General features: G+C 38.6%; 1 protein-coding gene across 1 annotated transcript in view; it reads left to right on the top strand.

The window, feature by feature from the left end:
- The first annotated feature begins 4546 nt into the window (after nucleotides 1-4546).
- The window catches only part of LOC115580389 (mucin-2), a 53706-nt gene continuing 45292 nt past the window's right edge, over nucleotides 4547-12960 (top strand). The window contains exons 1-7 of the mRNA XM_030414678.1: nucleotides 4547-4833; nucleotides 6342-6456; nucleotides 9835-10045; nucleotides 10174-10299; nucleotides 10422-10539; nucleotides 12197-12335; nucleotides 12649-12759. Coding sequence (XP_030270538.1) covers nucleotides 4547-4833; nucleotides 6342-6456; nucleotides 9835-10045; nucleotides 10174-10299; nucleotides 10422-10539; nucleotides 12197-12335; nucleotides 12649-12759 — 1107 coding nt within the window. The remainder of the gene's footprint in view (nucleotides 4834-6341; nucleotides 6457-9834; nucleotides 10046-10173; nucleotides 10300-10421; nucleotides 10540-12196; nucleotides 12336-12648; nucleotides 12760-12960) is intronic.

The raw sequence follows: 12960 nt of genomic DNA, 5'->3' as shown, positions 1-12960 counted from the left end.
TAGTGGATTATAATTACTAACGCAAACTGTTCTTCACTTTAATGTCACATTACACATCAATTTATTAATTTGATTCAATTTTATATTATTTTGAATCAGCAAAGTAAACAGTTACCAAAGTTATTGAATAAATCTAAAGAGTACAATATTTGCCTCCATAGTCTAGTGAAGTAGCAGAAAATGGAAATACTCCACTGGGATTATCAGAGACCTTACATTCAGTTCTGTTATGTCTAACAGTAATAATAATACACTATGGAGCTTCAGGACACACTTCAGAAGTGTTGCAACTGTTAACTTGTTGAGAATAAATGCTAAATGCAATAAATTATGTTGAAGCCAAGTAATGTTTATGAGTCATCTAGCTTAATAATGAACCAGTTAATTAACTTGTGGACATTCTGTAACTCGGTCAAATTGTCTCTAAGACTCGACATTAGCATATGTTATAATTGGCTAACGTTACATGCAGCATGTAGACAGGAGTACTGGCTCCAACAGTACTCAAAGCTATAAGATTAGCTGTGGGTACAGAAATAAACAAATAAACAAAGTGCAGTTCAGCCATTATCAGCAGTGTAACTGGGAAACTGGGCATGCTTGTCATAATGTAAATAGATCATAGGATTGTGGTGTTTTGGTAACTTCAGTGTAGAGGATAGTGATGTTATTCATAATTCGAATTCCTGCTGCCTTACCTTTGAAATGCAGCTTTGCCATCACCGCAGCTTAACCCCATTCACTACCTCTGCCGTGTCTGTGTGTCTGTCAGACTGGCGATTATATAAATCAGATAGTGTTGTGAGTGGGACATTTACTTAGACCACAGAGTGGTGAATGCAGACAGTGTAGCAGCCGCAGCATAGCTAAAGTAGCACACTTTTAAATAAATCAATCTTATAGGCAATCAGGAAAATAAACAACGATACAGATTTCAGAATGCCGGCTATCAGTCGACCCCTAACCCTAACCTGCAAAAGTCATGTTGATTAGCGAGTCACTGCAACCAAGATCAAATTGTTTATGTCACATTTACCCATGATGACTCTATCTCGACATGCTACTTTTTTAAGTTTAGAGATGAGGAAAGGTGTCTAAAGGAGGGAAAATACTTAAGTATTTGTGAGTTGGTTAATGTAATGGTTTATGAAATGAGTAGTTCTTCATTCTTGAAATGTCATGATGAGAACATTTTTATGTAGATTTTTTAAAAATAATATATCTACAGAGCTTGTAGCAAGGTATAGAGTAAATGTATATATTTTCCTTTAAAACTTTATCATGATTGTGAAGCAATAATTTTAAAATGTTTGTCATGTTTTTGATTATGTCACTCTTTGTGTGAGGGCCAAGGGGCTGCACTTCACCCGATCTGCACCATCAAAATAATTGTCAAAGAGTTCCAGGAACAGAAACAGCAACTGTCTTTAGGACCTAAGCCAAGAAACAGATAACCTCTATTCATTTAAAATGTGCCATGTCCAGGATGAATAAACAATCGTCCTACTTTTTTGCAGTCACGCCATCTGTTATCACCTACTCCAAAGGTGTACCGTGCCTGGATTTGTGCAAGGTCCTTTTTAATGCTGCTCCTTCTAGTCTTCTGGTCCCTGATGAGTAAATTCAGTCTCTCTATCTATGGTTTGTTTTACTAACACCACCTGAGCGTGTCCGGTACAGACTCCCAGTGATGTCTGCAGGTAGCCTAGTTTTGGGAACATCAACTGGGATTTGCTCAGTGTCCAATGTTTCATGTCTTATTCCTGTGTGGGTGTTTTGACCAGTCGTACCTTCGGTTCTCTCTGTACAGCTTTACTTCAGAGCGGACAAGGTATGACCTGGGCTCCTTGCAAACCTCCTTAACCATACCAGTACAGTCTCAACCACGTGGGGTCTGCAGCCCGACAACCTCTCCTTCTATCAAAGGGTGAAGCGGTTGGCTTGATTTGACACAGCACAGCTTTTATGACAGTCTCTTGTTGACAGGCTAAACTTTTACCTTTTGGGCTTATGCATATGTGGTTCAAGCGGCTTCTTTGAGACTGGGAGAGTATTTGCTTGTCTCAACATCGATCTCTGTGCAGACAATCCTAACCTTAGGTCACATAGTACATTTCTGAGATTCAGCAGGTTGAGAAAAACATCATTTCCATCCCTGTGAGATTTCTCCAAGAGTTTCTTAGCGCTGCAGACAGCTCTTTCAGCTCACCCATTAGAGTGGGAAAAATTTGGGCTGCTGGTAACATAAGTGAAGTCCAACTGTGCAGCAAAGTCTTTAAAGCGCTGGCTTGTGATTAGTCTGCCATTATCTGATATAAGGGTTGCATCAGAAGTGACATCAAGAAGTAGGTCTATCTCATACCAGCCTGAGTAGGAGTCAAGTAGCACCAAGTACTTCTGACTGCACCACTCAAAGATGTCAGTTGCTACAGTTGATCGAGGCAGATGGATGTAGCTGAAGTGGTTCTTTCTGCTGGTGTGATTTTGTGCTGGTACACTGAGAATATGATTGTATCTCCTTGTGAATGTCGTCTGTCATAGTAGGCTAGACAACTATGCATCTGCACCAGGATGTCCTCTGTGCATGATGATGACATATTTCTGTTGTAGTGACTGAGGAATAACTGCTGTCTGACCCTCTTCATTACAACTCCTTACTCAATAGTTAGTTCATCTCTGAAGGGAAAGTAGGGGCAAATGGCATGGCCCGATGACAGTGCTGAGTGTTTCGAGGGTCGTGTCATCTGCAGTGTGCCTCTTTAATTCCTCCAAGTAAGAAGAGGATATGTAGCCTACATCAAAGTTGTTCTCCTCTTGGTCGACTATGGAGCAACGGGGAGCTGGAGACAAACTGTCGGCCAGATACATTTGTTTCCTGGTTTTCATACAAGGTTGATGCTGTACTTTTGAAATTTTAGCATCATCCTATGTAGCCTCACTGCATGTATGGGCTTTTATAGTATGGTCACCAGGGGCTGGTCGTCTGTTTCTGTGGTCACTGGCTTGTCATAGATGTAGTCATTGAATTTCAAGATTGCAAAGACCACCGCTGACTTTCTCAGTCTAAGCATATCTGGTTTCAGTGTCAGTTAGCATGGCCGAAGCACACGCTACTGGTTTTCCTTCCTGGAAACATGCTGTCAAGTCCATACTGTGAAGCATTAGAAGTGTGTGTTTAAGGACAGGCTCATGGATATCATAATAAAACAAAACCGGTGGCTATGACATGTGTCTGTTTAGTTAATTGAAAGCATTCTGCTGCTCAAACTCTTCAAGCTCAGTGACTTTGCAGCTTTCTCTCCTGTAACCGCACTGCCTCCACCCCTCGAGATGAAAGTCAGGTCATGACACTTTATTAAACGATGGTGGTTTAGTTAAATAATTAAACCTCATGTTTCAAGTCGGCATTGACTGTTTCTTCACTAAACTCTCATTTACTGGTTTATACTGTCATGTTCTATCGAACTTATATTCATGCGTAAGAGCCAGATGTGCTGCCAGACATTTTTATATTGATTAGAAAAAGATTAAAGCCACGGTTCTGTGGTTCATAAGGAGTCTGAAAGTTGAATAAGCTTGCTCAGTGCAGTGACGGAAGTGATGACATGTTTGATAACTACTTCAAACACTCTTTCTCTCCCTCCCCCTCTCTCCGTCACACACCTAGAGGAACTGGTGTAGCTCCACCTTGACTGGCAGGTTATAAATGGATTCATCCTTGAGGAGAGTTCTCTCATAGCAGGATAGTCCTCATGGCCAACATGTGGACTGCAGGACTCCAATCCCCATTATGGCTCCTTTACATGACACTGCTGGTTGGCTCACTCACTCAAACTGGTGAGAGATGACCTGAAATCTGCTTACAGCTACACACTGACGGGATACACGGGATGATTAGTGAAGCAGGTCACAGTGTGGAGGACTAGATGCTCTTCTTTTAACAAAAGTTATTTTGGTGTATGGTGGACGGAAGACGGAAAATCGCCTTTAACTAATGTGATTTCAGATGTGCTAACTCTTCTTCATAACTTCTACTTTTTTTTTGTCTTTCTGTTTTCCTCTTGTATCAGAAGAAACCGTAAAGAAGTGATTTTTCTTAGTAACTTACTTTGACCTCTAAAGTTTAATCTAAAGCTTAGAGCTGATTAAAAATCTGTTATACATACGCATGTCATTCTGCCCAGAAAGACTTGCCACTTAAACTCATAGAAGACAAGGATAACAAAGATATTAAATATCTATGAGTTTTGAGTTTTATGTATGAGTTCAAGATATCTAAGATCATTCCATATCACTGAATACTCTAAAGCATCTTAGTTTTGAATATTTCAGAAAGTGTGAGCATCATACAAAGGAAAGATGTGTGCAAAAAAAAATCTGATGTATACTGTACATGCTTTGGACATTTTTGTTTAAAAAATTGGTTATTTATTTTCTTTACTACAGTAACTGTGATTCCTTCGGCAAACACACTGAACCTGAACTCAGGTAACAATGCAAATTCCAAATTGTATTTTTGCTTAGCTGTTCATCTTAGTTTGCACAGATGCTTGAATATGTTTCTACTGTTGTAGCTAACACGTCTCACATCGGCCGAGTGTGCACGACATGGGGAAACTATCACTGGAAGACCTTTGATGGCAACTTCTTCCACCTGCCCTCCACCTGTAACCATGTACTGGTCTCGCAGTGTAATCAAAACTACGAATTTTTCAACATCCAGATGAGGCGCAAGACAGTCAATAACATCCCGACCATCAGCAGCATCATATTGAAGCTGGAAGGTTCTGAGGTTGAGCTCAACAAAAGTTCAGTAGTTTTCAACGGAAAGAGGTGAGTTCAACAAGACCTTTCAACCAGATGTGTCCCCGACACACTCTGCCTAATATGTTCTGTGCAAACTGACACTCTGTTTTCGATGTTAGGAATTTTGTTCAATCAGATTTTTCCATAGCTTCCAAGTTCAGCTTGAAATTTTGTTCTCTACCTTGAAAAAGTAGCGTGACAAAAAACAAACAAAATGAACAAAAAAAGTCTACTTAGCTCTTTTCTGAAGCTCTCACTGACATAGCTATCTCTATCTCCTATCTTCATCCCCAAACTCAATTCACTAAAAATGAAAATGAGTTCAGATGCTTTAGCCTCTCCATTAGTGCCCTTCTCACGGGCATTTCACAGCAGACTCTTCTTCTAAATATAATATGAATTTCTGGAGACATAAAGCCACATGTGGGTATGATTAAAGTGCATGAGTAAAGCATTATTCAAGTAATTCTGATGACATAATGTTTTGCTTCAAGGAGTTACATGGGCAGATTATGGAATCGTCCAAATAATATTACAGAAAATAATTTAATTATAAAAAAGATAAATTCACACATTAGTGTTTAAGAGGAAAATAAACACATATAGTAAGTATGCCAAATGGTGTTCTAAGATTGTAATAATAGCTCAAAATATTAGTATTAATTAGACTATTGTTAGTCTCGACCAGTGAGATTAACTCATATTCAGTACATTAAGTGAAACCTAAAGTGTGGTATCGTTTTGGTATCAAGTCCCAGTCCGATTCTGCTTATCGATCCTGGCTCTTATCGATTCCAAGTTTCAGTTCCAATATTGGGTGGAAAAAAGAGGTCAAATGTTTTGATGAATAATATCTTTATTCTTTAAATTTTAAGTGAACATATTCACAGCCCTTTTATTCTGACATCATACTCAAATACATACATCAAATGTTAAACTGATGTGTTTCAAGTTGCAAGTCCTATAAATGCGTGGAATATGACAAATTGTTATAATGTCACTGATTCCTGACCATTTGAAAGACAATGGATAGTGAAACTCTTACCTTAAAATACATAACTATGTCCCTCCAAATTTTCACTTTTCATTGTCTTTTGACTTAAACAACTGGGAATCCATGAAAGGATAATAGTTTATATAAACATTTAATGTGAACATGAAATAACACTTAAAGTGCCAATACAGTACAAAGCCTATAACCTGTAGAAAATATAACTGCAAAATTTTTATCTTGGCATCTGGGCTGAACGATGTGTTTAATTTCTGTCAGTCTTAAAAATAAAAACACATTTACAGTTATGACTGCATTTTTTTTTTTTTGTCTATTTCCTCACAGTTGAATCTTGTTAGTCATTGGGCCACAATATTGGTACTTAGCAGCTGCATTTTCTTAACACACTGGTACACCACTGAAGTTATTATTCCATGCAATTTTTCAGTGTCATTTATAGACACCAGTTATTACTCACTGGAATCCTCCTTCTTCCACTGATGCTTATTGTCTTATTTACACAAGTTCTCTGTGTTTACTGCAGGGTTTCTCTGCCATTTTCCACAATGGGGGTGACTCTCAAGTCAACCACATCTAGTATCACTGTCGATTCTAAGCTGGGAATTAAAGCGATCTGGAACCTGGATGACTCCCTGGATGTATGAGGCACACCCCTACATTTGCATATGTCTGTCCCCAGTTTTGTGTTCAGCTGTATTTTCACTGGGTTTTAAACACGCTGACATAGTAAATATTATGAGTCAACTGTGAACAACTCAACAGGATCTGGCTCCACTGCACGAGTCTGGTCTGACACAAGCTTCTTATGTGTGCAAATGCATACAAAGAAACGCACTTAAGCTGTCAGGTTGTTTGTTTAAAGGATAAGGGTAATGATATCTCATTATTTTAATAATATTATCAGCAAACCCCATGAAAAGATCAGAACGAACACTGAACTTATCTGTCTATCAAGAATTGTTTTTGTTGCAACAGTCTTAGAGCTTATCCCAGTTTGCTGCTGAAATCCACTGATGTCCAAAAGCTTTTACAACCATATCATTGTGATGCATAAGGTGACAATTTTGACAATTCTGTTGATAACAGCCTGCATAGTTTAGCCCTGTCCATTCATCAAACCAGTAGCTTCATAGTTGTTGGCTCCCATTAGAGTGGAGATATGACTCCTCCTGATGCAATACAAACTAGAGCACGGTACTCTATTAGTATTTTATTGGAGGTATGTAATGGCTGCAAGATATTTTTTATTAAACTTCAGCGCACTGAAACAGTAAACCTAACTGGGATTTTCGTAATCATACCCCAACCATATTGTTCTGTAATGATATCGTCACCGATTGGGCAACAGTATTTGAGGCCAGCTGATTATTTTAGATCTGTCAATAAATTAAAACACCTTGTAGTTAACAGCAGTGTAGCACTGCAATACACTCTCTGTCTGATGGATGAAACTGATAATATATGAGCACTGTGACTTCTGAGCTATGGCCATTTAAATGTAGCATTTACCTGTGGTGTATGTCACCCTAATCTTGTGGCAGCTCTTGTCAAAGAAATCAGGACATCCAGAACTAAAAGAAAGATTTACCACTACTTTATAAATGCCAGATGTGCTATCCACACCAAAGTCAGTTCTCCCTTGGCCCCATGGCTTAACTTAAAACTTGTGAAGGTAATAAATTTAGCGAAAAAACAAAACAAAAAACAAGGTCATTGTACAAGAGAGAAGCTCCATTAATATTGATCAAGGCTTACTGCATAGCTGCAGTGAGTCACTGGGTGACTCTGTATGTCCTAGGGAGATAGGCAAACAATAGCATTAGTTCAAGCCTGAAAAACCACAAAGCTGTTTCAGTAAATATTTGGCTGTGTGCATGGCTTCATGAACAGAATAACATTTGCTGAGGTTGGGTGGGAGAAATTTTCATAGCTTAATACCTTCCTCATTAGGCAGCAGTTACAATATTTGATCTGACGGTTCAATCCTGACATTACAAAGGCTTTCTCGTTACTTGCAGACTAAATTGTTTGTCATGCACCAGCTGGAAAACAAACGCTTGACTCTGCTGCAATAACTCTTCTAGTCAAACACTGCTACAGCCAAAAGTTTCATCATTTCAGAGCTGACACACAGCACATTGCACACTGAGGTTCCTGGACAGATTTAGAGCAGCTTATCATCCTATATCAAATTCCCAAATGGATTTTAACAGAGAAATTAGATGTTAGACTTTCATTATTAATGTGTTGAAATCTTAAAAAACCTGCTATATGAAGTAATTGACATACTCACTTGTAATTTGCAAATAACAAGTCCTAACAAGTATGTTTGTGGTGTTTTCACAGATTGAAATAGATACAAAATACCAGAAGCAGACTTGTGGACTCTGTGGAAACTTTGATACTATTTCCAATGATCTCATCAAAGACGGTAAGAGGCTTTTTGGCATACACTGTAGATTTAACATAGAAAAACACCTTGGACCCACCTGCAAGAACCAGTTTCACATTGACACAACTCAGTAGACAGTACTAATGTGTGACTTAAAGGGGCATGTTAAGATTAGCTTTATTAGTAAATGTACAACACATTGATACCAATTTCCAATATTCACACATTCCCAACTCTTGCATTATTGGAGAGAGTTTATATTCTACAACATTCTAAAATATAATGTTCTCCAGGTTGCTGTTTAGCTCAGTTGGTAGAGCAAGCATCCCATGTACAGAGACTTTGTCCTCGTTGCAGCGGCCCTGGGTTCAAGTCCTGGCCTGGGGCTTTTTGCCACGTGTCACTCCCCCTGTCTCTCTTGTTTTCTGTCATATCTCAAACTGTCCTCTCAATGAAGCCAAATAAAGGCCATAGAATACAAATACAAATACAAATGAGATGTGTGTTGGCATACTGGAATGGTGCTTTTTTAGAATGCAAGTTGTTTATTAATGGATGTAATATTTCTATTATAGTGTACATTATTTATTTATTTGAGTATACATGTATTTTGTTTTACTTTATTTAATTTTTTTCTTAGTCAATTCCTACCTCACACTGCTACTTTCTGTATTGTTTGCACTTTCTGTTTACCTACACTGAACTGCCCCAGGCCTATTCCATCCAACACTTGTTGGTTTATGCAGTTTGTTGATAGCACTACAATAGGAGAATAATTGAGTTTACCATAGGGTAAAAAAAAAACGCTAACAAGGTTCAACAAGAAGACAGTGCAGGAATTGGTAAAGTTATGCTCTTAAATATTTGAAAATGTTTTTTAAACAAATTTCCCTGTTGACTTGAAATTGTTGAACATTTCTGCAATTTAGAGCAAATGTTTATCAACTGCAAGATACAGGGCTGAATAATCATACTATTGTCATTGTTGTGTGACTGACAATTAAATACTGTAGGAGCTCCACTGTCTGTAACAGACTTTGCAACAACCTACTTGGCGAACGGGCCGACAGAGAGCTGTGATGTGCCTGCGCTCCAACCTGTCCGTAGTTGTGACAATAAGGTAACTCTTCACTTTTTCATCCATCATCCATTGTTACATTGACAACATCTCATCAAGTCACATGTGAGGAATAAAAGATGCCTTATCTTATCCCTGAACTATGTGTGTGTGTGTGTGTGTGCGTGCGTGCATGTGTGTGTGTGTTGAACGTTGCAAAATGCTGACAGATGAAAGGTCTTTGCAGATAAACACCAATCATCACTAGAGTGTGAGCATTGTCAACTGATGCTCTAGTGCATCAGTTTCAAATGTATATGCTCTTTTAGCTTTTGAGAGGCTCTCCAAGTAAGAAAGAGGCTTGTATGAAAAACTAATGAAAAACTATGAGAACAACTCCTTCAGAATTTAAAAACTTTCTTCTCCAGCACACCAAATATATATTATAATCAACTATCCTTAAAGGCAGTATGCACTCAAAATAAATCATCCAAATATCTATAGATTGTATGGACTCCAAACTGAATATTTATACAGTAACTGATCAATTAATTTTGTTCTTTTCAGCAATTCTGTGACCAGATATTCAGCAGTGCTTCGTTTAGCAGTTGTCGAGATCGTCTGGATATGGAATCCTTCAGTAAAGCCTGTAAGGCTGATATGTGCAACCCTGAAAACAAAACTGACTCTGTCCTCTGCAAAACCATCTCCGAGTTTTCCAGACAGTGTGTCCATGCAGGTGGCAAACCACAGCAATGGAGGAATGCAACTTTTTGCTGTAAGGGCTCATTTGAATGTTTGGCCCTGCATTACAGGCATAAGTTGTACTGTGTATTGTGCCTCATGTTTTGCAGAATTGTTTGATTGTCACTGGAATAGCAACATTCAAATTGTTTGTTTCCACAGACAAGAAATGTCCGTACAACATGGAGTTCTTGGAGTGTGCCAGTACATGTCCTGATAGCTGCTCCAACCCTCAGACCAGCCAGACATGTGACAGCCACTGCCACGATGGCTGCAGCTGCCCTGCTGGTATCCACACACATTTTACACTACGTCATGAGATTGCAAGCATGCACAATCTTCTTCATGTCTCATGACGTCACAGCAAAGATCATGATAAAAACGATAATTATGTCTCCTCTACTCCTCAGGAACTGTCTTTGATGACATCAGTAAGACTGGCTGTGTTGCAGTGGATCAGTGTCCATGTGTGCACAACAGCAAGGTGTACAAATCAGGAGAGTCCTACTCTTACAACTGTAGAAGCTGGTAAGATGAGAACTTGCTTTATTGAAGTATCATATACCAAAAAATACAACTGCTATAAGTGAAGATATTTCAGTCCTCTTTTTACCTGCTTTCTGAATTCAGTTTGTACTTCAGTATTTTAATCATTTATTCTGGCAAATTCCTATGAATAAAAAAAAGTTAGTGATTATATATTTACTGTTAATCTTTTTTGACATGTGAAAATACTCCTTTTGATTAGAAAAAAAAAACCCTTACATTTACAGTGTTTAAATCATTAGTGGATCACAATTTTACCTTCCTGGAAAAGTACAGTGATTTTTTACTTAGGATAAACTCCTTCACTTTGTTGTTACACCAAGATGTCCATGTCCTCCCTGTTTCCCGTAGGTTAGTTTATATTTTTTATGGAGGATTCAAACTGCCCAAATCAGAAATAAATAAGTAAATAAATAAAGGGCTAAAAATGTATATGCCATTGAATAAAGCAAAAGTTAAATGAAAAATGTAGGCTTTGATAATAGTCTAAAATGTGACATGAATTAATATTGTTGCTTAAGTACTTACTTCTGTTTTTATTTCACTCTCTATTAATAAAGTATTTTTTTAGTTTCCTGTTTAATTTACATTTCTTTATTAATATAAATGTATTGATTTATTAAGAAGGTCTCTGGCCTGGAGAATTTATTTAGTTTCTTTTTAAAAAAATGTATTTGTTTCTCCAAATTGCAGTTAGATGCACTCAAGTCCAGAGCAATAGAATATTTAGTTTCAACTGAAATGAAGCCTGATCTGGTCTGGTCTATGTCTGACCCTGAATGAAACCACTATGTGAGGGCAAGTATTTGAAGGCCAGCACTGCATTGTCTTTAGTTACTCCAGCATGCCCTGGAATGACTAGCATAGGCAAATTAAGGCAAATTCTGTCAAATGTTACGTTTTGCCTAAGGAACATTACTCAGCCAAAACCTTTCTATAAATAGCAACCAGCTTGTCAGTTATCTACATGTGTGTTCTAGGCTGAACAGGGAGGAGCTGGGTCCTTCCTGGGGGCTCTATGCATAATGTTGTATGTAAGGGGCGGCTGTGGCTCAGGGGAAGTACCGTGCTTATTATAGGAAGGTCGCTCGTTAGTTTTCCCTGGTCTGCATATTGAAGTGTCCTCGGGCAATATACTGAACCCCAAACTGCTCCTAATGTGCTGCTTGGCACCTTGCATGGCAGCCACTGCCATCAGTGTATGAATGTGTGTATGAATGACTGTAAGGCGCTTTGGACAAAAGCGTCTGCTTAATGCCCTAAATATAAATATATATCTTGAGACATGAGGCTCTTCATTCCCATTCATTACCATTGAAAAACTAATATCAGCTTGCTTAACAAGGAGTAATAGAGTCTCACCTGCGTTCCTCTGCCTGGAACATCAAAAATAAGAAATTCTATTTTTTGGTCACGCAAACGGGGAAACATGCTTCATGTAACACCTAACTAGCCTAATCCCAACCATTCTGCTGATTTACCTTTACACGTGAGTTACCTATATACATGTTTTCCAACAGAGGATGATGCAGTGATTCAAAGCAAATCATTCCTTTGACAGATTTTGCACAAGTTTAATCCAAATCATTGTAGCATAAATAATATAGCTATAAACTGATTGCTGATTATGTGCTAACAGCGTGTGCAAGAGTGGCCAGTGGAAGTGTACAGAAGAGAACTGTCCAGGAACATGCTCTGTGGAGGGAGGAGCTCACATCAACACCTTCGATGGAAAAGTATACACCTTCCATGGGGACTGCTCCTATGTTCTGGCTAAGGTAGCACACATCACCTGTAGCTTTGCTAGTATACCACCACATGCATACTACAGTTACATCCAAACTTACCTGGAGCATGGATGATAAACCATATGCACAGAGAATGACTGATACTTGCAGAATTTGATGTAATGAATGTGCTGTAAGATGGACTCCTTTTAATAGTTAATGAACAGACTTATTTGATTTTATCCTAAAACAAGTTTTGTGGTGGATGACATGTGTGGGGTGTATCTAATTTACTCTACTGTTGCCCGTTTTCAGTCTTTCAGTCAGTGTTAAAGTACATGTTTTGTCCCAATGTGTGTTGTAGCAAAGTAATGGCTCCTTATACACTGTTCTGGTGGACCTGGTCAAGTGTGGTCTGGCTGACAGTCGGACTTGCCTAAGAGCAGTAACTCTGGCCTTGTACGGCAATTCTGTGGTAAGCACCAGCCACACACACACACACACACACACACACACACACACACACACACACCCTTGGGTTGAACACAATAGAATACTTTTAAGTCATCAGAGGGCATGCCTGTTCACACTACACACTTTTTGCCTTGAAGTCAGTCTTACAGTTGTTTTGCACTACATCACTGATCAGCAACAGCCATGGATTATAATGGGTGGA

Source organism: Sparus aurata, chromosome 4 (genome assembly GCF_900880675.1).
Source record: "Sparus aurata chromosome 4, fSpaAur1.1, whole genome shotgun sequence".
Lineage (NCBI taxonomy): Eukaryota > Metazoa > Chordata > Actinopteri > Spariformes > Sparidae > Sparus > Sparus aurata.
This window is presented reverse-complemented; position numbering and strand designations above follow the sequence as displayed.